This window comes from Martes martes, assembly GCF_963455335.1.
Source record: "Martes martes genome assembly, chromosome: 1".
NCBI lineage: Eukaryota > Metazoa > Chordata > Mammalia > Carnivora > Mustelidae > Martes > Martes martes.
In genome coordinates, this window is record NC_137888.1 from 195225979 (window position 1) to 195250838 (window position 24860).

The 24860-nt window shown below is 57.9% G+C and overlaps 1 protein-coding gene across 1 annotated transcript; it reads left to right on the forward strand.

Annotated features, from left to right (window-relative positions):
- Nucleotides 1–603: 603 nt before the first annotated feature.
- TKT (transketolase) lies at nt 604–24721 on the forward strand. Its single transcript, XM_080800177.1, has 14 exons — nt 604–803; nt 10089–10206; nt 11055–11168; nt 11838–11935; nt 15082–15273; nt 17161–17279; nt 18776–18969; nt 19711–19875; nt 20989–21145; nt 21287–21417; nt 22058–22141; nt 22247–22340; nt 23651–23773; nt 24440–24721. Exons 1-14 carry the CDS (start codon nt 697–699, stop codon nt 24613–24615), a joined length of 1872 nt encoding a protein of 623 aa, XP_080656303.1. The 5' UTR covers nt 604–696; the 3' UTR covers nt 24616–24721.
- Nucleotides 24722–24860: the final 139 nt, after the last annotated feature.

The window sequence follows — 24860 nt, forward strand, 5'->3', positions numbered from 1 at the left end:
TGCTCCCTCCTGGCTGGGGCTTGTAGATGGAGCCATTCCGCTAGGGCAGAGTCCGGCATCCCCCAGCTCTGTGACCTTGATGGACCCGCAGTTCTCAGTTGGCTCATCTGTAAAATGTGTTACCAAAGAGCCTTCCCCTCTCAGTTCCGCGCGGGGCTTCGTGGAGGGGAAGGAGACGGAGCGTTCCACCGTGAAGATGCGAGTCAGGCAAATTCTGAGCCCAACCTAGAATATGGAGTGACTATTACTATCACTTGTGTGTAGTTAATTCCAGCCGGGCGGTTCTGCTTCAGGAGCCTGGCAGCCCCCCAGCTGCCCAGCAAATGCCGGGGGACGGGCAGGGCGAAGGGGAAGTCAGGCAGGTGGACAGACTCGAGCTGGGTCCCTGGGTGCCCCGGCCAGCCGCCGCCTGGGTTTCCCGGAATGCGACTGGAAGGTTCTGGCCTGGGCAGCTCGGGCGGCTGGGGGGCGGGGCGGGGGCGGGGCGGGGCGGGACGCGGCGAGCCAGCAGCCGCACGGAGGCCTGGGGTGATGCCCTCGCCCCGCCCCCATGGGCGGGCCCGGGCAGTCTTAACGCGCCCCCGCGGAGTGCTCGGCCTCGGCAGCCGCCAGTCGCCGCCGGAGACGCCGCGCCACCTGTGCGTCTCCGCGTCCTCACCCTCGTCCTCCCCATCCTCCTGCCCGCCCGGCCGCGCCATGGAGGGCTACCACAAGCCTGACCAGCAGAAGCTGCAGGCCCTGAAGGACACGGCCAACCGCCTGCGCATCAGCTCCATCCAGGCCACCACGGCGGCCGGCTCGGGGTGAGTGCCGGGCACGGGGACCGGGAGGGCGCCGTTCCGGAGGCCGCGGTCACCGCGGGCGCGCCGGCTCGGTGTCGCGCTGCACGGAGCCTCCTGGAGGGAGGCGGCCGGGGCGCGCTCAGGTGGCGGGGACGTGCGCCTCGCACTGCCCGGGCCGGAGGCGCCTTCCGCTGCAGCGCGCGCTCTCGGCCGGGCTTCCGTCCTGTGGGCCGGGCCTGCCCCTCGCCGGGCGCCGGCTCCCCGGAGAGTTCGCGGCGCGGGGACCGGACTGGGGAGTCACTGTGACCGCGCTTTCGCCCAGAGCCCGGCCCTGCGCTCCACGCGCGCGGCCCTCTGTGGGCGCCGCTACCAACGTTCCGCCTTGCGGGTGGGGAAACCGAGGCCCCGAGTTGGAGTCAGGTGCCCAGTGTGACACACGGCGAGAGCTGCTGTTTGAAATGCGGGCTGCTTGACATGAGAACGCCAGTTTTAATACCTCATTTTGCGGGGAGACTGGGGCCCGGCCCTCTCCCCCCCTCACACGATGACTCCCCTTCGCCGTTCACGTTCCTGCCACCCGTGGTTTGGGGTCCGAGTCTGGAGCAGGGGTCTGCTGAGGAGATGCTAGGCTTGGAGAGTGGGGAAGAAGGCGGCCATGTGGGTGCGGAACCCCGGCACGCGGCCTGCAGGGGAGGTCGAAGATGGGACCTGCGGCTGGAGGCGGGAGGAGTGGGAGGGGAGACTTGCAAGGCTAAGAGAACCGAGGACCGCGTCCCAGGGCCGGGCCAGCCGCCAGACGCACTTTCCCCGTGGCAGGGGCCGGAGGCCCATCCCCCAACAGCCTTTCCCGCCGCCGGCCTTTCTGGCTCAGAACCTTTAGAAAGGCTGCTGCTGATTCCAAGGAGCCTCCTCCGAAGGTAGCAGGGACCATGATAATAACAGGCCAGCGCTGGAGGCGTTGGGGACAGTTGGGAGGGTCGGCCTGTGAGTTACTTCAGAGGCTGCTTCCCACTCTATAAAATGGGAACAGTTGTGGCTCCCATGCCCTGGAGGGTTTCAAGGATTCCGGCATCACCCTTGGGCCCTGGCATGACGACTGGGAGACTGCACTGTGCCAGGCTGATGAAGTGATTTTGAGGGTTTGCTAGGGGGTGATTTCCAGGAATCTTTCCAGCCCCTCTGTGTGCTGAAAGCAATGACAGAATTCTAGCTTCTGGCCAGTGTCTTACAGGGTATGTTTGTTATTAATGAGTAAATCTGTTTGACTTTCAGGATGGGGGCTCACTCACCTTTAACACCTCCAGTTCTCAGAAGGGATTAGACCTCTCCTGGCAGGCAGCTTCTCTCTCAGCCCATCCCCATGTGTGCCTTGAATCCATTGTCTACACTGGGTTTGTGTCGGACTTATGCATTCTGTGTGGTGTTCCTTGCCGAGGCAGGGATTGGGCTTTCTTGCAGTGCCCCCTCCCCAGCCTGGCACACAGTAGGTCCACACAGCTGGTATTGCTTGCTGGGTACTACTAGGTCCCCTTCCCTTGACCGTTTCAGGGGGTCACTCACCCTGAAGGGTTTTATTGAGCCCTACTGTGTGCTGGGAGCTTGTCTAGCCAGGTTCTTGGGGATCCATCTGGAGAGACGGCAATTACCCAGTTAAGTCTGTTTCATGTCTGAGCATCCTGCAGGCCTAAACATGACCTGCAGACAATTCAGGGTCACTGAGCACCCAAACAGGCATCCCTGGCGTGACACAGAGCATCCTTTATTGCTAATACTGTCTCGTGCATTTTGAGAATAACTGTTGGAACGAGATGTTTTTACATTTCCTGACACTGGGGTGTTAGGCAAGTTGCCCAAGCTGGTCATTGGTGGCTGGCTGTTCCGTGTTGCCCAGCGAGGGGCTTGTCTTGATTGGAAGACTTCTGGGCCTGGCCATTCAGCGCCAGGCTGGACAATGAAAGTTGGAATGGGCAAGACAAGTGCAGTGATGGAGGGTGTCAGTTGGGTCAGCTTGAAAGCACTAGGAGAAATGAGATAACGTTACAAGCATCAGGAGCTCCCAAGGGGAAGCTGGAAAGGGGACAGCCTGGTGCAGAAATGGCAGATGGCAGTCAGTCTGGGGACACTTGGAGAGAAATGACATCACATTACAGCTGTGGGGAGGCTCCCAAAGAAAGGGGTGTCAGGTGGATCTCCTGGGACTTTGTTAGGTAGTTAAAAACCTACAGGCAAAAGATAACAGTTTGTGGCGGCTGAGTTACATCCAGGTTTACATTGTAATAATGCCTTTTGGAGGGACTTCCTGAGCTCAGAAAGTGTCCACTTGCCAAAAGAAGGAGCATGTCTAAGACTGATTCCTGTGTGTTTGTCAGTGTGTAAAGATGCAGGAGAGACTTAGAGAAAACGTCTTTTACAATAGGAAGTAATGGTGCTACGCAACCACTGTCACAAGACGGGGGTTCAGAGGTATGTGCTGAGCTGTGTGTGTGCAGAGATGGCCAGGGAGGACTTGGGGGCAGGGTGGCATTCCGGTCCCTGGATGTTCGCCTTGAGGCCCTAGCCCCTCCCCACAGGGAGTGAGGCCCTGTCCTGAGGCTCAGGCCCAGTCTGGGCAGTAGCCCCAGCCAAAGTGACCCTCTTGTCATGATGCCCCTTTTCTGGGGACCTGATGCCCTGGGGTCTTTCCATGGTCCCCCGCAGGGGCTGTGCTCACACATTCTGGGTTCAGGATCAGGGAGGTCCTGATTTCTTGGTAGCTTTCCCATTCCCGTGCCATCACCGAACCCCTGTCCGTGGAGCTCCACAGGCCCTGGGCAGCGAGGACACTGGCCTCTGTGTTGGAGGAGCAGAGGGACAAAGCCCTCACAGAGAGCCCTTTGTGGAGGCAGCACTGACAATGGCCGGAGTGGCTCCAGGGTCCTGTCCCTCCACGTGCTGAAGGAACTATGGCAGGGCCCAGCTCATCCAGGTTTTACAAAAGTGAAATCTGGTGGCCTCATCTGAAGGGGCCTGGCTGCTGAGGCTGGGGATGAAGATTTTGTAGTTCTCATCGACCAGGGCTCGGCTGTGGCATTATCCAAACAGCGCTGAGTGTTGTCTGTGGACCCCTTCAGAGTTAGGCCTGAACAGGGGCGGCAGCCATGCCTTTAACGAGTCCCTAGAGCTGTGACCCACAGTGTTGCGAGGGCTGCCTGGGGGTGTCATGTCTGGCCAGACCTGGCTGGTGGGCATGGGGAGACAGGAACCTAACCCCAGCTTTGTTCTGAGCGGTTGTACCCTTGTCCCGAAGGCCCTTCCCATCTCAGGGCAGGTTCCCCATCTTTAAAGGAGAAGTTCATAGGTAGGTGATTTTCCAAGTGGATCCCTCAGGAGTGGGACTGGGGGAATGGAATGAGCAAGCCCTGGAGTCCTGCCACCTGCCATTGTGGGCTTCACATCTTGGAGGGCCATGTGACTTTGAGGTGGCTGGAAGCACATTCCTGCTCCCCAGCTCTGGCTTTCCAGGGATGCTTCGGCTGAGGGCTCGGAGGGCTCCTTTGAGTCTCTGGCCCCATGGAAGCCCTGTCAGGGCCTCCTCCTCCTTTAGGGCTGCTTTCCACCCCAGCCTGGTGCTGACTGAGGCAAGAGGACAGCCCACTGAGATTGCCCCAGTAGCATTTCCCAACTCGGTGTGAAAACACGAGGCTGTCCTAGAGTGACTCAGTTCTTTGCCTAAGAGACCTCTGAACTCAGCAGGGCGGGTGCTGGACCGTGTTTCCTGAAACCCGGAACCGGGAACCTGCCTAGGGTCTGGCTGAGATGTTTTCAGGGTTTTGCATCAGCTCTGACTGCATCGTGGCCCCTGTCATTGCACTGGTCCTTGGACTTTGCTTCTTTAGGCAGAACTGTGGTCACTAGAGACTGGTCCCACCAAATCCGGAACTTTCTTGTTGCCACAGACCACTGCTATCTGCCCTGGATGCTGAGGGCTGGGACCTGCCCAGAGGTGGGTCCTTAGGCAGTCCCTGTGCTCTTGTCCTAAACAATGAGGCAGAGTCTGCCCAGAGTTGGTGGGGGGAGAGGGTTGTGGGGCCAAGATGTTGGACTCCAGCAGCAGGTGGGTCTGGCTGACTAGGGCGTGCGCTATTCGGGCTTCATGCTCAGAAGTTGCACTTGGAGCCCGAGTGAATCTCTGCGGGCTGCACAACAGGACTGGGGACTGTGGACATTTGAGAACTTCCTCTACTGGGCTCCTCATCTTTTATCCTCCTTTGAAAAACAAATCTGCAACAGCTCCATTGAGGTATAATATGCAAATCATAACATTTACGCGTACAGTTTCGTGGCTTTTAGTAAGCTCAGTACTTTTAATAGATTTTATTTATTTATTTGAGAAAGAGAGCACGTGAGAGAACACGAGTGGTGGGAGGGGCAGAGGGAGAGGGAGAAGCAGGGTCTCTGAGCAGGGAGCCTGACTCCATCCCAGGACCTTGTGATCATGACCTGAGCTGAAGGCAGATGCTTAACTGACTGAGCCCCCCACGTGCCCCATAAATTTAGTAAAATAACAGTGATTTACAGTAACTTTTAGTGAATTTGCCATATCCAATTTTTTAGGACTCTTCATCACTCCTGAAAGGTCCCTCATGCTCATTTGCACTCATCCCCAGCGCCCAGGCAACCACTAATCTACTTTCTGCAAATCTAATTCTTCCAGACATTTCACTTCATCATCATACAGAATGGGATTTTGGGGGTCTGACTTTTTTTTCACTTAGCACGTTTGGAAGGTCCTGCATATGGTAACATGTAGCAGTACTTAATTATTTTTGTTCCCGAATATTCCATCATGGGGATGTACCTCAATTTGTGTGCTCATCGGTTTCTCTTAGCATTTTGCTCGTGTCCTCGCTCTTCTGCTGGTAGAATTTGTGACCTTGGGCAAGTCACTTCCCTTCTGTGGTTCTTAGTGGTTCCATCTTCAAAATGAGGAAGAGGTTAGACTTCATCTCTGATATGTTAGACACAAATACTGAACCACTGCCATTTTTTCTGTGCACTGTGTCAAGCTCTTTACACACACACCACCTCATTTGGCGAGGTTCTGTTACTATCTCCAAGTTCACTGAGGTTCAGAAAGTTTACACCCCTAGGATCTCAGAGCCAAGGTACATCATTTATGCATTTGTGCACTTTGTGCCAGGTACTGTGTTCAGGCCCAAGAGTACAACAATGAAAAGGCTCAAAGTCCCTACCTTCGTGGAGCTTGTGTTGCAGTAGGATAAATAGGCAGTAAATAGGCATGTCACGTCAGGTGGTGGCAAGTGTAAGCGAGGGGAAGAAGAGGTATTTGTAGATAGTGTGGTCAGGGAGGGCTTCTGAGAGGAGGTGGCATAGGGGTAAACCCCAGAAGAAACGCTGTGAGGGTCTGGAAGGCAGTCTTTCCAGGCAGGAGCCAGCAAGGGCAGTTCCGGGAGAAGGAAGAACAAGGACTGCTTCCAAGGGTCACTTCCATCCTGCATCCTGGGATTCCCTTCTGAGTAGTTTTGTTTAAATAAATATACAGCTAGAAAGGAGTATAAATAATGCACATACGTTATAAATAATACACCTGGATGTGCCTACCACCCAGCTTGAGAACCAGCACATTGCAGTGCTTTAAAACTCCTGGGTGTCCCTCCTCCTCCCCCAGAAGGAGAGTCACACCAAATTGTGCAATTTCATTCCGTTGTTTTTCCTTATCATTTTATAACATTTGCAAATCTCCATAAATTGAATGATCTTCTCTGGTCTGCAGTTCCTTCTGCAGTACGCTTTGCTCACATGGTAGATTTGTGAGAGTAGGTTGGCCTTGTATCTCTGTGGTTCACTCATTGTCACTGTCCTGCCGAGCATTCTGTTATCCGAGAGTGGTGTGAGTAACCTATTGTGCCGACACACACGAGGTTGCCTCCAGGTGTGGCCGCTGCAGGCCATGCAAGGACAGCCCCCGTCCTTCCCTGGAGTACACCTACCACGCCGTGGCTGGACCGTAGAGAATGTGCACCTGCCGCGGCTGATTGGTTTCTTTGTAACTGTTGAAAGATGACTTGGGTTTTCTATTTCTTCTTGAGTCAGTTTTGGTAAGTTATTTTTTTTCCTAGACTGTTTGCTGTTTTGAAATTTCTTTGCATCTCGTTGTTTGGAGTATCGTTGTCTATTAGGTCTCTCCTTCCTTTTCTAGTAACTGCCCTTCTTTTTCTGGATCCTGCCTTATCAGAAGATGACTAAATTCGTATTCTTTTTTTTTAAGAGCTAATTCTTGGCTTTGATATACATATATTTTTTTTTGTATGTTTGTTTCCTATTCCATGAGTTTGTTTTTTAAATTAACATACGATGTATTATTTGTTCTATTCTTTATTATCTTTCTACAGCCTGAGCTCACACCATTTTTTAAGTTTCTTAGCTGTGGGTTTTCAGCTCTTGTGGTTTTTACTTTCTTCATTGGGTATTATGTATTCCTTCTTTACAGCAGATTATTTCTTTTTGTACTTCTACACACTGAGGTTTTGCCTCAGTGAGGCTGTTGTAGGTGCTTGGCCTCCCGGGTTTTTTCATTTGTCTGGAAACCTTGTGACTCCTTGCGATGTGGGCCCAGCTGGAGTATGGAGGGAGAGGGGTCACTTTATGGAGGCCAGCAGCCATATGGCTTGGTAATGGAGAGCAGCCTCGCCAGAGTGTTGAGGGACCTTCCCTCTGCTTCTTCTGAAGGGAAGCTGGCAAACAGGTGGGGTCATATGTGCTAAAGGGAAGAGGGGGGAACTCCTGGAAGAATAGGTAGGACCTTTGAGACACTTAGGCCTTGCTCGAAGCAATCAGTGCCCTCTTCATAGACTGAACAAATTGGGACTGGAGGTGCATTGTTCAGGCCAGTGCCGGTCTGGGACAAACTTGTGGCCCCCCTCCCCATATGCATCACAAAGAGTAGGATGCAAACCTTCCCCCCAAGCCCTCCCCTCCCCCCCCCCCGCACCTGTCTAGCTAGTTTACCTCCACGGGTGTGTCACAACCCCACACACCCCGTCAGGGCGGAGTTGGGGGGAGCCTCTACCCACAGATGTCCCCTCCCCACCCCCAGACAAGCTGGGGTTGCAGGGGAAGCTCAAGCCCTGAAGCCACAGGCTCCAGACACTCTCAGCCCTGAAGTCCCTCTAGCAGGTTGAGCTTGCAGGTAACCATCTCAGTCTTGGGCTCATTCCTTCCCCTCCCTCCCGCCCCATCGTCCGCAGGGCATCTCAGTCCCTGCCAGCACAGGAGGAGTTGGAAGCACCGAGCAGTTTGGCATCTGGCCTTCCAGTGGATGGATGGTGGTAGCCCGTAGTGACCAGGCTTCAAACGCATTATCTTACTGGGCTGCCCTGCATCGTACCTAGCATCCCTGTTTACAGATGAAAGAGCTGAGCTTCAGGGAGGTGAAGCCCTTGCCCTGTGCGTCTGCGCTCTGTGGGTGCTCAGACAGGCCAGCAGGGAGGCCAGGGTGCAGGCTTTGGAGGGGATAACCTTGTGGGCTTGCCGCTCACGGACCTGGCAGGGAAGGGTTACTCTTCAACTTCTGGTGTCTCTTCCTGGCTGATCTTCTCACCCCCACCCCATCTCTGCCCCAGCCTGGGCATGCTTCCACCACATGCAGAAAGGGCTTGTGCCACACAATGGATCCCTGACGACCCCAGAGGGTGGGCGAATGTGACCCTGGCTCACCGGGTGGGCGGGTCAGGGGTAGCTCCTGCACCTGCCTGCCTCCTTTCTCCCCTGAGCGAGTTGACCCACCGTCCACCTGCGCCCTTCCCCAGCATCTCCTCATGGGGTCATCACTTCTGAAACAGGATCCTCAGAGACCGGGCTGCCCTGGGAGGCCGGGGAGGTGGGAGGTCAGCCTGGCTGGTGTTGACTAGGCTGTCCTCCAGCTAAGTTCAGCTCAGGGAATGAGGGGGATGGGTCCCTGCCCTGTGGAGCAAGTTTTCCTATTTATGTCTCCTCACCTCCCTCTTTCAGGCCTAGTGTCTTTCCCCCATGACCCGGAGTTCATAGAGACGGTTAAGTATAAGCTGATGGTGTGCTGGGACTGCTGTACTAAACCAGCATGGACAGTTCTGGGTTTCTCTACTAATGTGTCTGCGCTGGGAGTGACTCACCCCCTAACCCAGTATGGGGAGCCGACTGGTGGGGGAGGAGGGAGGCGCGCGTGGACCCCAGGTGCTGCATGTGCCCTTGGGTTTGGCATTGGGCATGTTTCCATGTCGGACCTCCAAGCAGCTCCAAGGGCTACGCTGAGCTGCATGGAGCGGGCGGCTGGGAGGCCCGTGCCCTGCAGCTGATGTGTTCACAGAACTGTGGACCTGGGGGCTGTCGGGGCCAGCTGAGAATTCCAGCATGGCCTGGCGGACTCAGGAGGGTCCTGAGAGACCTCCACGAGCCTCAGCTAAGGTCTGACCCTTGCACTTTCTGTTGTTCATGCAAATTGGTATTTGAAAGGAACTGCATTTAGCAGAGCAAAAGGCTAAAAAAAGGGGGGGTCCCCTTGACCCCACCACTCCAGGGCTGGAAGGGCAGACTCTTGCTTTTGTGAGCACCCTTTCTCCCTGGTCATGGGCAGAAAGGGTTGTAATTTTTTCATGATCGGAGCCTTTGTGGAAAACAAGATAATATGTGTTGCCTTTTAAATTCCGCGCAAAAGCTTGGCTCCTAATGGCGATGCCAGCCTTTCCAATGCCAGTTCGGAAAAGGGCCAAGTAGTCCAGTGATGCCTAGGACAGTCCAAAGCCCCAGTTTCCCGGCTGCCAGCGTTCCGTACTGAGGCTGCTGGGAGCTTTGTGGTTCTTCCGTGAATCTCCCTCCCCTACCCCCTGCCCATGGCCTAAGACAACCAGCACCTCTTGGGGCTTGGGAAGGCAGGGTACCCTTCATGAGTGGGCAGCATCCTGAGCAGGGCCCATGGCATGTAGCTCGCTGTCAGACAGAGTGGCCACCGCTCCTTGGCTGCTGTGTCCTGACAGCTGCCACTAGAAGCGGTGAGGTAAGATCCAGGCTCTCCGCTCCAGCCTCAGCACTGCCTCGCACTGGGTCCGTTCTGGGCCCCAGGAGGGTGTGACCCCGTGCCACCCATAGTGGCGTCTTTAGGACCGCTTGCAGCCCTTCCAGGAGCAGGAGCATGTGGCTTTCTGATCAGCCAGGCCTGTGGCTCCTTGGCATATGCACGCCCAGGTCCCCATACCTGGGCCTGGGGAGAGCCCTGTCGCTTCGAGGCTTGGGGCCATGATGCATGCATCTTGTCTCTCCCCCGGCCCACAGCCATCCCACGTCATGCTGCAGTGCCGCGGAGATCATGGCCGTCCTCTTTTTCCACACCATGCGCTACAAGCCCCAGGACCCCCGGAATCCTCACAACGACCGCTTTGTGCTCTCCAAGGTAGGAGCCCAGCCTACCACCCTTCCTCTGGGCTAGGTGGCACACGGGCCCTGTGCTGGCAGCGAGGGGTCTCTGAGGGAACCTTTCCCCTTGTGTCCACCTGGCCCCGGCCCACCCTTTCCACCCGTGCCCCCTGTCCACCGACCCGGCCAACCCCTTGGTGCCTCACCCTGTGCCGACCCACAGCAACACTTAGGCCGAGTTAAGAAACAAAGAACTGAATTCATCGGGGACTGTGAAAATGATCTGCCGGCTGTTCTGCCCCTGTTTTGTGTGAACAGGAGGGACTCCAGTCCAGGTGTGGGGTACAGTGTTGAGGCTGGGTGCTGCACGGCTCTCTGTGCTGGGCTGTTGCCCCCAGGCCCACACCTGCTGGCTTGGGAGTGGCGGGGCCCCACGGCAGGCTCTGGGCTGAGGCGTCCGAGCCCACCACTCATGCATGACAATCAGAGCCACAGACCATGCCACGGAGCCCTGAAATCCACCTGTACCCAGGCCTAGCCCTGTGGCCTCTGGCCTCCCAGAGCAGGCATGAGAGCTTGGAAGTCTGTCCAGGTCGGCTCCCATGCCAGAAAGCAGGGATTAGGGCGGCCGGCTGCCTGCTGGGGTTTTTGGCATGGGCAGGCCACACAGCTGTGCTCCCCCTGCACCTGTCCTGGGGCCCATTCGGCCTTGGCTAGGGGAGCCTCGGGCTGTGGAGGCACCGAAGGCCTTCACTTGCTGCCTCCCTGAAAGGGCTGACAGGCTCGGCCAGGCTCTGCTCCCAGTGTGCAGGGTGGAGCAGCCCCCACGTACTGGCGACCTGGCCAATGCCCCCTGGGCCGCTCATCTCCCCCCACCCCTGACAGGGCCACGCGGCTCCCATCCTGTATGCCGTCTGGGCTGAGGCCGGCTTCCTGCCCGAGGAGGAGCTGCTGAACCTGAGGAAGATCACCTCTGACTTGGATGGGCACCCCGTCCCGGTGAGCACCCCCACCAGAGCAGCCGGCCTCAGCGAGCACTTCCTGTTTCCCAAGGCGTGTGGGGAAGGGAGGCGGGGTACCACCAAGAAACAGAGGGTGTTGAAAGTGGGGGAAGAGGATGTTGAGGTGAAGAAGGAAGAAAGTGGGTGTCTCCAGGGCGCACTCTTCACCCCCGGCTGGGGCTTAAGGGCAAGGCCTTTTGAGGGCCCAACCTCCCTGCGCCCCCCGGGGCCACACTGGCCTCGTCAACACAGCTTGGGAGAAGAGGGTCATGGCATGGTCAATGAGGGGGTCACAGAAGGGTGCTGGCCCCTGTAAGTGTTGGAGTTTATAGGCTACTGTGAAAACTCACCCCCCATCTGGGCACCCACAAGGGCTAGGTGTTTCCTGAGTCTTGTCATGAGTGGGTGTGAGGTGGGTGATGTGGGAGGCTGAGGTCACCCAGCTGCCTGGTGGGCACGGCTGGTATGTGAACCGCAGCCCCCATTGCCGTTGCTGGAGAGTGAGAGGTCACACTCCAGGTGCAGGCTGCCCGGGGCTGGACCTTCCTGAATACCCAGCCTGCACCTGCCTCAGCGGGGCACTGGGGCCAGGGACCTGGGAGGCTGGTTGCGGGGGGAAGGCAGTGCCCTCTCTCCGCTGTAACTGTGGCCCTCTCTCCTCTAACAGAAACAAGCTTTCACCGACGTAGCCACTGGTTCCCTGGGCCAGGGCCTTGGGGCCGCTTGTGGGATGGCCTACACGGGCAAATACTTCGACAAAGCCAGGTAAGACTTCTACTCCCCAACCCTACCCTCAGTAGTTTTGGGAGGGGTCCTCAGCGGCCAAGCCTTAACTATTGCCCCCAGGTACCTCCTCTCGGGCCCCATGGCCCCATGGTCTGACAAAGCGCCATATGCCCAGGTTCGAGCCACTCACCTTTATCTTAGGGAAGGAGTTTATGTGTTCTGGAGGGTTCTGGGCATCCCTGAGCCCCACCTGCCAGCCAGAGACGAGACAGACACTGGGGAGAAGGGCCTGCAGAGGGTATGCAAGAAGCCTGGTCGGGGAGATTTGCCATTCCAGCTCAGGGTGGTTTGGAAGAGAACCCCCTCGCGGCAGGTCTCAGTCTCAGGGCTTTGGGGTTAGGCCGGGTTTGGCCTGCAGACAGGTGTCTGTATGGGTAAGAGGGGAGGAGAGTTGGCTACAGATTCAAGGAAAGCACGCGTCAGATTTGAACCCCGGGTGTGCATCTGCAGTGTAGTAAATGTCCCCGGGCTGCTCCGAGGGGCCTGAGTAGGAGGATTCCTGGAGGAGGGGCTTCCCCAGTGCCCTACAGTCCACCCCCCTGGCAAGAGAAGGGCCGTGGCCAGGGCGGTCGTGAGGGCGTGGTGGTACCGTGGGCCCACGGAAGAGAGAAGGACCGCAGTGAGCACCTACTATGTGCAGGGGAGGGAGATCCCGAGACCACTCTCCAGACCACAGCTGAGGCTGTGAAGCCTCCCAGACCCTTTTGGGGCCAAACTCTGCTCCACCAGGAGTGATTCACCGTGAAGTGAAGAAAAGCGCAAAGAATGGGATGTGTGTTTAAGAGTATTTTATTTGGCACAGAACCAGAGATGTGAGTTAATTATTCCCTACAGATGCTTGAAGTAATTCCCTGTGAAGGGTCATTTCCTGACCCTAACATAATGGAGCAAGCCACTGCAGGGAGAAGTTTAGCTGCGTTCCCAGCAGCCAGGGTTGGCGAAGGCTCAGGCCCTTGGACTGTACCTGGCAGGGAGGAGGGAATTACCCTGCTCCCGGAGCTGGGAGCCTGCTAGACTGAATGGCCTCCTGTCATGTTGCTCCCATCCATCCACCAGTGAGCGTGGGTCAAGTTGGCTCTCTTTACTTTCTCTCTGAAATAATTTTGTTTGAATCCTCAAGTGCCAACTTATGTGAAAAATATAGAAATGCATTATAAGGTAATGAACATTTTCCTATCCTCAACTACCTCCCATGTGAATCTCATTTAACGGATCCTGTTTCCTCCGTGTTCTTGTGAGAGGAAACGTACGGATCGGTAGCCTTCGTACGTGCACAGTTGTACATTCTGCTTTTCAGAAAAATAGAAACATCTAAACATGGTGCACATTTTCTCCCTTAACTGTCGAGAGCTGGTTTTAAGGATTGCATAAGGTTCTTTCTGTTTTATGGCTATGTGGTAACCGCTTGGGCCGTCCTGTTGGGGTGGGATATTCGAGGTGCTTTTCAAATACGTCTGGGGCACATGTTAGGGTCCCTTATCTTCAGGGTAGTTCATGACCGTGGGCCTTTGGGGCCCGCACTCCAAATCCAGCAGGCCTCCATGGGTCTCCTTGGGACCCTAGCACACCCTCCTGACCAGGGCCTGTGGCGGTGCTCTGCCCTTGGTCCCCACGGGCCTTCCACAGCAGCAGGTACAGGGCTGGGAAGGCAGCCAGCGTGCTTCCCTGGAATCTCTTCCCAGGTAAATCGGATTCCCTAGTCTCTGTGGCCTGGGCGCCGTTAGGCTGCTCACTTTGGGAGCTGCCGTGCCAGGCGCACCACCTGCAGCATCTCCGGGCCCCCAGTGCAGCCTGCAGAGGGGAGGGGAGAACAGCTGGGGGACAGGACACCGCTTCAGCGGGGAACGGGGAGGGTGGGGTGGGGGCAGGCTGGCCTGCTGGAGGCCACAGAAGGGAAGGCAGCAGGCAGCGGAGAGAGGATGCAGGAGCCCTCCCTGACCTCGGGCCCACACAAGTGCTGAGTCATGCTGACAGTGTGGCCCTGCTGTCCCGCCTCTTCCCCAGCTCCCCCCACCGTGGAAGCCCCGGGGGCCCTGAAGCTGGGCTCTTTCAGCTACAGCCAGCTCCAGGGTTGCTGCCTGCTGCAGAGTGCCTGTGTCCCCTCTGAGCCCGGCCTCAGGAGCCTCACTTCCCCTGGGCCACACAGCTGGACACTGGGCGGGGAGCGGGGAAGACCTCCAGGCCCGGCGCTGCTCCAGCTGTGTGCCTTCCTGGACGGCCCGGAGTGGACCTCTCGGGCTGGGCACTCAGACCAGTGTTTGAATCCCCACTTGCCTCCTCCCCAGCTGTGTGATCCTTAGACAAGCCCCTTGACCATTGAGCCTGTTGTCTTATCTGTGTGGTTTGAGAGTGACAACTGTCCTTAACCTCAAGGACAGGGCTGCTCAACATGGAGAGCCCCTGGGTACCATGCACTGGCCTGGGGGTGATGGGGCCCAGAGCCGGCTCAGTTCACTGGGTAACGTGCCCCAAGTTCAGTGCTTTTTTACCAGGTCACACTGCCTTTGAAGCTGTCGGGGTTGCCTTGTTGACTCAGGACACAGCCCCCGGGGTGGAGACAGGGCTGGGCATGAATCTTAGGGTGAGAACCAGCCTTGGAATCTTGGGGAGGGCCCATCTTATGAGGCACCGTCCCCATCATGATCGCGGTCCTCGGGGAGGACCCTTCTCCCCTGTTAGTGTTAGTGACCCTTCTACCTGACAGCTTAACCCTGGGATGCTCCTGGCGGTGCGTCTTAGCCTCCCCAGTCCACTCCTGGGATCGAGTCCCCAGGGCTCCCCAATACTCCTAGTTCCTGCACAGGTGGAGAGAAGGAGACCCACCCCACGCAGGTGGCTCAAGCCCTGTCCCCCCAGTGAGAATAGTAACAACGCCCCTGCCACCCCGCTGCCAAGTCTTGTTCATTTTACTCGTGCCCTAATCACCCCTGTTCTCTGGATCTTAGGTAACAGAACCCTGCCTGTGGACACAGGGTGGGCAGCTGGGACGTGACTGACAGCACTGTTACATGTCCCATGTGGCTGTTGCTCCCTTCCCCGGGGGACAGGCTCTCTGGGAGGGACGGGCTGGGAGCACGGTGCCCCGGGTGAGAGGGGCTAACCTCTGACCCACCCACTTTGCACAGCTACCGCGTCTACTGCATGATGGGCGACGGGGAGCTGTCCGAGGGCTCTGTGTGGGAGGCCATGGCCTTCGCCAGCATCTATAAGCTGGACAACCTGATTGCCATTCTTGACATCAACCGCCTGGGCCAGAGCGACCCCACCCCCCTGCAGCACCAGGTGGACGTCTACCAGAAGCGTTGCGAGGCCTTCGGGTGAGTACGGGGCTGTGGCCTGCATGGCCTCACCACCCCGGAGCCATCCAAGCTGGGAGCTTTTCAGGTCCAAGGGCTGAGTTCAGCCAGAGGCCAGGCCCCCTTGATGAAAGGAGGTGTCTGTTCTTCAACGTCTGGCTCACAGTTTCAGACTTAAGAGTGGCAACCCAGGACACCAGCCTGGAGCTGTGGCCTGAGGCCCAGTGTGCAGGAGTTCCTTTACTGGTGAGGCTGGGAGATGGGATAGTGCTCAGAGCACTCACGTCACACGACTGCACACATCCTCGCTCAGTCCTTGACTGGGGTGGGACAAGGGGCCCAGCGTGGGACTGAGGGATGTGGCTCTCGAGGGCTTGGAGCATCCGTCCGGGGGCCGCGTCCTAAGCCAGCCCGAGGGGGCAGAACAGGCCCCCTCTCTGAGTAAAGCGGGCCAAGGGGTGTGAGTGGTTGAGAATTGGGAGTCCCGTGTTACAGAGCAGGGACGTCGTCTGGGTGGTGTTAGCTGGAGCAGCCCTCACCTCAGTGACCCTCTCCTGCCCCGGATAAAAGCCAAGCTGCAGTTGGGGCTCCAGGGGACCCGTGCCCGCATGCTTAGCCTCTGCAGAGGCGTCTGGAAGACCCTGGGCCCAGGCCTCCGGGGCCACCCTTTGTAGAGGAGTCTGCTCAGAGAAGGTCGAGGCCGGGCTGCTGTCCCTGGTTAAGCAACACTCAGGGTTTGTTATCTCTGATAACTGACCTGATAAAGAAAGTGAGGAGAGGAAATACTCTCTCCGACTGAGGAGGAAACGGCCGCCAGGTGTCACAAGAGCCTCCTCAGGCCACACAGGCTGGGAACTGGAGCATAACCCTGGGTCTGGAACCGGTGTCCTGAAGTCCTGGCTGCATCACCAACTTGCCTTGTGACTTGGGGCAGGTTATTGCGTCCTCAGTGTCCGTCTCCGTTTACATGTCTGTGAGATGGGGGCAACCACAGCGCCCGGCCCCAGAGCTGTGGCTTCACGGGGATCATGTGCGTGGTGCCCACCTGGGGCCTGCACAGAGCCGCCACTCAGGACACGCCAGCTGCTGCGTTATTCTTTTTTTTTTTTTTTTTTTTTTAAAGAATTTATTTGACAGAGATCACAAGTAGTCAGAGAGGCAGGCAGAGAAGGGGTGGGGGGGAGCAGGCTCCCTGCTGAGCAGAGAGCCCGATGCCCGGCTCCATCCCAGGACCCGGGATCATAACCTGAGCCAAAGGCAGAGGCTTCACAAACTAAGCCACCCAGGCACCCTGGCCCATTTGATAAATGTTTCCAGCACTTCACATCCAGCATCTGTGGAGTGACCAGATGTGTTCCCTAAAGAAAAGTTGAGCCAAAATGTTCTTGAAGAATCTAACAGCAGACAGATTCCAGAGCCAGGGCGGTGTCCCCAATGCAGCTTTCAGGAAACTAATAGATTTCAGGAAACAAGTAGGTCAGGAGTGAAAGAGAAAATAAATGAACCAAGCTTTGAATTACTTAGGAAAGAGAAAGAAAATCTGTTCTGGGCAAACAGGATGTAAAATAGTGTAAAAAGGGTAAAGAAAAGAGAAAATAAAATCAAAAGTGGAAAAGTCTTTTTAGGGTTTTTTGTTGTTGTTGTTTTTTTAAATTATTTACTTGAGAGAACATGGTGGGGAGGGGCGGGGGGGGGGGAGAAGCAGACTCCCTGCTGAGCAGAGAGCCTGATGTGGGACTCGATCCCAGGACTCCAGGATCATGACTTGAGCTGAAGGCAGACACTTAACCAACTGAGCCACCCAGGCCTCCCTTTAGTGTTTCTCAGACCACAGCCAGGTGGCAGAACGAGGGCTGCCCTTCCCAGGGTCCCAGCGCCCACTGCTCACTCTTGGCTGTCTGTCCGCAGCTGGCACACCGTCATCGTGGATGGACACAGTGTGGAGGAGCTGTGCAAGGCCTTTGGCCAGGCCAAGCACCAGCCCACGGCCATCATTGCCAAGACCTTCAAAGGCCGGGGGATCCCAGGTACATCCACACACCCTTCCACCCCACCCCTACCTCTGCACCCTGTGGCCAACCAAGGTGGTGGGGTTTCCACCAGTGGGGGGCACGTCTCTGAGGTCCCGTGTCTGGGGAAGTGCTAGTCCTTTGACGCCTTATACCAGGTGCATGGGGCTGGGTAGGGGCAGGTAGGGGATGCGGTGCTCCATGAGGTAAGTCAGCAGTCCACATGGTTGAGCCTAAATTGGAGCCCAGGTTGTGAGGGAGGAGAGGAGGGCCTTTGGGAGGACCTGCTGGTAAGGAGGAAGACAGTGGTGTGACACAGCCCCCTACGCCCTCCCTGGGTGTCATCTACACCACCTCCTTGGCCGCTGTAGCTATCTGCCCTGAGCAGAAGGGCTGATGCCGAGTCGGGAGAACCCGGGAAATCTGGGTCCTCCCCCAGGAGGTAAGCGGGGTCCCCTGCGTATAGGGGTGAAGTGCTTCCAGGGTCCTATATGGGCAGAGCCTAGAAGGGTCTAGAAGGTGGCTCCTGGCTGGCCCGGAGAGCAATGCAAGTGTAAGCTGCTCCCCAGCACACAGGCCCCTTGGATTCCGAACCCTTCGGGCTGAGGCAGCCCTCGCCCCTGTTAGACATGGGAAAGTGGGGCTGAAGGGGTCGGGCATTTGCCCAGGTCTGTGGGGCCTAACTGCAGACCCCGGGCCAGCTTCTGCACCACATGCCCCTCACCACATGCCCCATTGGCCCACCTGCCCATGTGGCAAATGAGGACAAGCACTGTCCTGTGGAGAAGGTACATGGCTCTGGGGCCTTCAGGGAGGGGGTGGACCTCGAGGAGAGGACTTGGGGGTATCATCATACCCCGGCGCTGCCGCCTGGCACGGATGCCTTGGTGTTAGCGTCAGGTGGGATCTGGAAATCTCAAAGCTTCTGGGGGCTCCTGGGAGCCTATCAGGGGGGCTGGGCGCTGTGTGGGAGAGTCAGTCCTTGGCTCTGCCTGGGCTGAGGTGACCTCAGAGGAGGGGGCTCTTCAGCCTCGCTGGTCCCCACACAGCAAGGCAGCATGGTACAGGACACTCCTGGGTGCTCTTCTGCTGCACCCCCGTGCGCTGGGGGACACCCGGCTAGTGCTCACCCTGCTCTGGGTCTCGGCTTCCGTTCTCCTGGCCAGGCTCGCTCCTGACCGACCCGTTCAACAGACCGAACGGTATTTCTGCAGCGGGGGCCTCCCTGCAGTGGGGGAGGTGGTGTAGAGACCCACGTGTGCCCCCCAACCCCCCACACTTGGCTGTGAGCCAGCCCCAGGAGACCTGGCCGCTGGTCCGTGGGGGCTGGGCATGTGGACTCCTGTTCACCCAACCGGGGTCCCCCAACACGGGGCTGTGCTTCAAAGCGTTCCGGCCCTGTCTGCGGCCCCTGGCCTGTCCTCTGCTGTTGGAGGGTCAGCCCCATGCAGCTTCCTGGTCCTCAGGAGCTTTGGTCTTACCGGGCCCGCCGCCCTGCTGTGTTGTACCTACAGGGATAGAGGACAAGGAGGCTTGGCATGGGAAGCCCCTCCCCAAAAACATGGCTGATCAGATTGTCCAGGAAATTTACAACCAGATCCAGAGCAAAAAGAAGATCCTCGTGACCCCCCCTCAAGAGGACGCCCCGTCAGTGAGCATCGCCAACATCCGCATGCCCAGCCCGCCCAGCTACAAAGTTGGGGACAAGGTACAGAGTTGGGCCCTGCTTTTCTGGTCTAGCTGGGGTGGCCGTGATTCTCGGGTTCCCCGAGGCTGGGACCAAGATGTGTCTTCCCTGGGGGGCTGGGAAAGGGAGAGAGGAGAGATTAGTCCAGGGCGAGGAGGAATCCTAGGTGTTGATCCTGCCATCTCCGTGGGAGCAGCCAACTGTGTGACTGTTTGCCTACAGAGGCTCAGGGCGAGAGGGTGGCCCACAGTCACACAGCAGGCTCCCAGCGGCACTGAGATCAAAGCCCCTGGCACCTGAGTCCCCTTATCTGTGGGTCTTCAGCCTGAGTCCCTAGGTCTGAGCTCAGGGCACCGCCGTGTCCGGCCTAGCAGAGCCGAGGCAGGCCTGTCCTGCTCCAGGACGCTCCCCCATGTGATCCCACAGCAGGCTTGCCCTGGTCCTCTGTCTGTTCCTGTGCAGGGTGGGGTCCGTTCACAGACCTCTGTCCCAGGGGTGGTAGAACACCCCCAGCTCTGATGGCTCACAGCTGGGCTGGGAATAAGGGCCTGTAGGGACTCTGAAGACAGTCAGTGTACGCGTTCCCACTGGCAGCCTTGCAGAAGATAAATTTCCACCGGACTGTGTGGTCTTAGACTTCCCTTTTCTACCCTCGTTTTTATCCTCTTCCTCCCCAAATGCTGTGACCTCCAGAGGCTGAACCAGGCTTCCAGCCACATGCCTACCCCAGTGCTCAAGGCCCCCATGCTCTTCTCCTCACAGATAGCCACCCGCAAGGCCTATGGACAGGCGCTGGCCAAGCTGGGCCGGGCCCACAACCGCGTCATCGCCCTGGACGGGGACACCAAGAATTCTACCTTCTCGGATATCTTCAGAAAGGAGCACCCAGACCGCTTCATTGAGTGCTACATTGCGGAGCAGAACATGGTGGGTGCTGGGAGTGGGCAGGTGGGCCCCAGGCCAGCGACAGCCTGGGGCTGAGGTGTGCTGGGTGTGGAGCAAGGCTGAAGTCCTCCTGCTCCCCTGGGCAGCTGTGTTGGCAATGCCAGGTGCCTGCTGGAGGCCAGCCCAGGGACACCCCAGGAACAGCTGCAATCCAGCCCTGACCTCAAGCAGCTGCAGCAGCGAGGGAGAGGAATGTGCGTGTGCTGCTCGGGTGCACACGTATCGGCTGAGTGGACGGACAGCAGAGCTAGGTGGGCTGCAGGTGCACACCGGAAATGCTGTCTATAGGCCACGTGTGGTGCTCACTGCGCTGTCTCGGGGTAAAGGGCCTTCCAGGTGGTAGGGCAGCCATAGTCACAAGGCTAGAATGTGATGGGTCCAGCAGCCATGGTCCTCTCCCCGAGGACACCAGCCTGGCCTGCAGGCCTGTAGCACCTAGAGCTTCCTTGCTTGGAAGGCCACCAGGCTCTACCATATGCAGAGTTCTTTCTCCAGTTGAACTTGAACTTGTCTCTCTGGGGCTTCTAGTCTTGGCAGCTGGAGGGTCTGGACTAAACTGGCACAGTGTGTGGGCTGGGGAGGTCACGTCCGTGGCAGGTTCCAGAGCTGTGGAGGTGGCAGCCAACTTGGAGCCACTGCCCACTGCCTGCCCTCCATGCTTCCACGCCAGGATTTGGGTCTGGAGCCGCCTCGGGCCTAGAAGTGCGCAGTCCACAGAGGGCTGGGGGTTGGCGAGGATGCTGGGGACGGGGTTCGCAGAAGCCTGAGAAGGAGGGAACATCCGTGTCCGAGCTTTCTAGCCTACTCTGTGGAAAGGCCTTCCTTGTTTGCTAGGGGGGAAAAAAAAAAACGGTCCCAGGAACAGAACTTTAAAGAGAATTTCTGAAGTGGTCATTTCAAGTCCAAGGAGTTTGCGGACAGACAGACAGACTGAGGAAGCCCTGGATCCCCTGGAATCTCCCGCCTGGGGAGAGGAGAATTCGGTCACGAGGATGACCGACGCCCCCAGCCCTGGAGAGGGGCGTGAGACTCTGGGCTCCTCGGCCACCCTCTCCCTTCTTGTCGGGGCTGATGCCGCCGCCGTCTGCCCCGCAGGTCAGCGTCGCCGTGGGCTGTGCCACCCGCAACAGGACGGTGCCCTTCTGCAGCGCCTTTGGGGCCTTCTTCACGCGGGCCTTTGATCAGATCCGCATGGCGGCCATCTCGGAGAGTAACATCAACTTCTGTGGCTCCCACTGCGGCGTGTCCATTGGTGAGTCGAGCCGGGCCAGGAGGCTTGCCGCTGCGACTTCCCTGGACGTCGGGACCAGGAGGTGTGGCGGCGGCGGGGGCTGGGGGGTAGGATTCCATTCCGTGGGTGGGGGATTCATTCGTGTCCTCTCCCACACCCCAGGGGAAGACGGACCCTCTCAGATGGCTCTGGAAGATCTGGCCATGTTTCGGTCCATCCCCACCGCAACGGTCTTCTACCCCAGTGATGGGGTGTCTACAGAGAAGGCGGTGGAACTAGCAGCCAACACCAAGGTGGGGCACGTGGCCGTTTGTGACGTGGTGGCGGGGGTCAGCAGGCCGGCACAGCGCTGGCCGTTCAGCCCCCCGCGCCCCAGGGGACTGTCTCCTGATCTTGCCGCTGCCGCCTGGGGCTTGTAGAGGTTAGGCCAGGAAACACAGGATACACACCACCCTTTCTGCGCCGTGGCAGACACTGCTGACCGATCACTGTGCTCTGTGTCCATGAGAATCCCAGCATCCCAGGTCTCTCTGGCTGTTGCCTGTCTCCGCCCCGAGTTGGGCTCTCCAGGACAGAAAGAGTGAGCTGAGTGACACGGTCCTGACCGAGGGCCACAGTGCTATAGACCAGAGTCCCCCGTAGGTCCCCTTCCTCTTAGAGACTAGCCGACTGGAAAGGGAAGCCGTTTTCTGCGTGGGGCTTGGGGCTGCATAGCCACAGGGCTGCTCTCACTCGGGCAGTGTCTGGAGAGGTGCACGCTCCAGAGGACAAGACTCTCCCTTTCCCTGCTGGAGCGGGGTGGGAGCCAGCATGGGGACAGCAGGGTGGAAGTGGGCAGGTGAGAAGCGGTGGCCTTTCTAGAAAGAATCCTCTCCCCAAGGCTGCCCGTGCATACCATGTCCTGTCATTCTTTGTCATTGTGTTTTGTTCTAGGGCATCTGCTTCATCCGGACCAGCCGCCCTGAAAACGCCATTATCTATAACAACAACGAGGACTTCCAAATCCAACAAGCCAAGGTCAGTGCCACTCATGGCCCGGTGAGACCCCACAGCATGCCCAGAGCCAGGGTCCGCCCCCGGCCACTGGACCCTGAGCCTCACTGGTCCCGTTGTCCTCCCCAGGTGGTCCTGAAGAGCAGGGATGACCAGGTGACTGTGATTGGGGCCGGAGTGACCCTGCACGAGGCCTTGGCTGCTGCTGACCTACTGAAGAAAGGTGAGGAGGGCCCCATCCGGTCTTAGATCAGGCACCAATGGCGTCCACGGTCTTGGGGGTGAGAAGGGACTTCATCTGATTAAATGATGGTAGTGACAGAAGCCACCATTTATCAACACAGAGCTTGAACTCACGACTGAGATCAAGAGTTGGACACTTAACTGACTGAGCCCCTCAGGCGCCCCATAGAAGCCCCCCTTTGAGCACTTAGGACTGTGTGGCCAGCATGATGCTGAGTTCCGGGACCACAGTGGCCGGAGGCTCTGCCCCTGCCCCGTGGCCCTGGAGTTGAGGTGCCCCAGCTCAGTGGTCCGATCACTAGGCCCGAATCGCCACTTAGTGGGGTACTACCCGAGTTACTCCGCATCTCCATGCCTTAGTATCCCCATCCATAAAGTGGAGATACCATCACCTTTCCAGTAGGGCTGTCCTGAGGATTTAATCCACGTGACCTAGAGTTATCATCACTGTTATCACCAGGGCAGGCTCACACATGTTAGCTCCTGACACAGTAGGAAAGGTAGGAGCCCCCCGGAATCACAGCAGGTGCCACCGTGTGGCCGTGTGGAGCAGGACGGAGAAGGCGGACAGGGGTGTCCTCAGGAAAATGACCTCAGATGTGAGAAGGAAGTGATAAGCAGAGGCCTGGGCAGAGGGAACAGCGTGTCCAGAGCTCCAGCGAGCTGGAGGGAAGCCAGGGGAGGCCCAGCCCTGTCAGGGGTGGCGATCCCAGGGGAGGGCTTCAAGAGGCATGGCAGAGTTTGGCTCGTCCTTCTGAGGCCGTTCTACGGAGTCCTCGGCTGGCCTGGCCCCTGTGCCTGCAGGTCGCCCTCCCCTCCCCCGGCGAGCCCTGGCCCTGTCTCACAGCAGACGCTGGGAACTGTCCTCCGGCTTCCCCTGTATCTTCAAAGGCGTCTGGGAAGATGAGGCAAAGCTGTGTGGGCCCCTGCCGGCCACATAGTGTTCTTTGATGATCCAAAGGCTGACATCCTCTGGCCCAGGATGTGAGAGGAGACAGACGGACATTTCTCTTCCCTGAGACCAGATGCTCTGAATTCAGGGTGCAGGATGCCAGAGGACGTGGGTATCATAGATAAGCAGAGGGAGGGGCAAGCCACTGGGTGTTGGCAGGCACTACCCAGATGATGGAGCGGAGGGACAGCCAGTCTCCCCATGATAGGGATAGGCCCAGGCTTTTAACTGTGGGACAACTCTTAGGACACCCCCACTGACCTCACCCCTGCAAGGACACACCCACAGCACCCAGCGCCTTGCCCTCAGCCATGCCCCTGTGTTCTCTCCCTTCACAGAGAAGATCAACATTCGCGTCTTAGACCCCTTCACCATCAAGCCCCTGGACAGGAATCTCATTCTCGAAAGCGCACGTGCTACCAAGGGCAGGATCCTCACTGTGGAGGACCATTACTACGAAGGTAACAGCCCTGGGTGGGAGAGCCGGGGGCAGGCGGATCAGGGAACGGCTGGACGCCCCTCCTTCATCCTGCCCCAGGACGGCAGCCTGGGCCCAGGAAGCCCAGAGCAATCCCTTGGAGCAGCTGGGACTCAGCCTCCTGTTGGCCCCAGGCTTGGCCAGGGAACCCAGCAAACTTGGCTGCTGATGTGGCTTCTTTGATCCGCTGCTGCTCAGGGAGCCCAGGAGGATCTTGACCTTGAGGCTAAGAGGAGAAAACGTGGCTTGTGTCCCTGACCCAGTTGTGCAGAATTTCTGTCTTCTATGGGTCTTTTTTGCAAAGCAGCCCCCCACAAGCGCACACCAGTCCTCCTCCAGGGCAGGCTCCAGGGGAGGAGAGGTGGGCTTAGACTCTGAGGTTAGGTGCAAATGCTCATTCATCTAGGACAGCTGCCCAGGGCATGGTGTTAAAAATGATTCAGAAGCAACATTGGGCTTAGGAAAACACAGAAGGATCATGATTGATTGATGATGTCTGCTCTGGCTCCAGGCATGGGGGAGGGTGGTGTCTGTGCTATCTCGTCATCCTTGGGGTAAGGGAAGAAACTCGGGTTGGCGGGGCCGGGAGGATGCACCTGCTGCTCAGCCTGAGGCTGCATCCCCTGACTGCTCTCCTTTCCTCTCGCAGGCGGCCTAGGTGAGGCCGTGTGCTCTGCCTTGGTGGGTGAGCCTGGCATCACCGTCACCCGCCTGGCCGTGGGCGAAGTGCCAAGAAGCGGGAAGCCGGCAGAGCTGCTGAAGATGTTTGGCATCGACAGGGACGCCATCACACAGGCTGTGAGGGACCTTGTCGCCAAGGCCTAGGAAGAGGAGGGGGTCGAGATTAGAGGCTCTACACATTCCTGAAATTGTGGCAGAGGTGCTTGGAGATATATGGAGAGGAGTGATTAAATATATGTTTTGAGACAAATGACCTGGCCTGGTCATGTTTATTTGACGAGAACTGAGCCGGTACTGGTAGGGGCAGTGGTGAGACGCCAGAGTCTCATGTGGTCCCCTCTCCCGGGCCCCCCCTTTGGCCTGCAGCCACCAGACAAGTGCCACCACGT

Bases quoted from the DNA above. Each gene is read 5' to 3' on its own strand.
- TKT (XM_080800177.1), top strand. From the start codon at position 697: ATGGAGGGCTACCACAAGCCTGACCAGCAGAAGCTGCAGGCCCTGAAG. The intron at 10,207-11,054 runs GTAGGAGCCCAG...CACCCCTGACAG, and splicing joins ACCGCTTTGTGCTCTCCAAG to GGCCACGCGGCTCCCATCCT. The intron at 19,876-20,988 runs GTGGGTGCTGGG...TCTGCCCCGCAG, and splicing joins ACATTGCGGAGCAGAACATG to GTCAGCGTCGCCGTGGGCTG.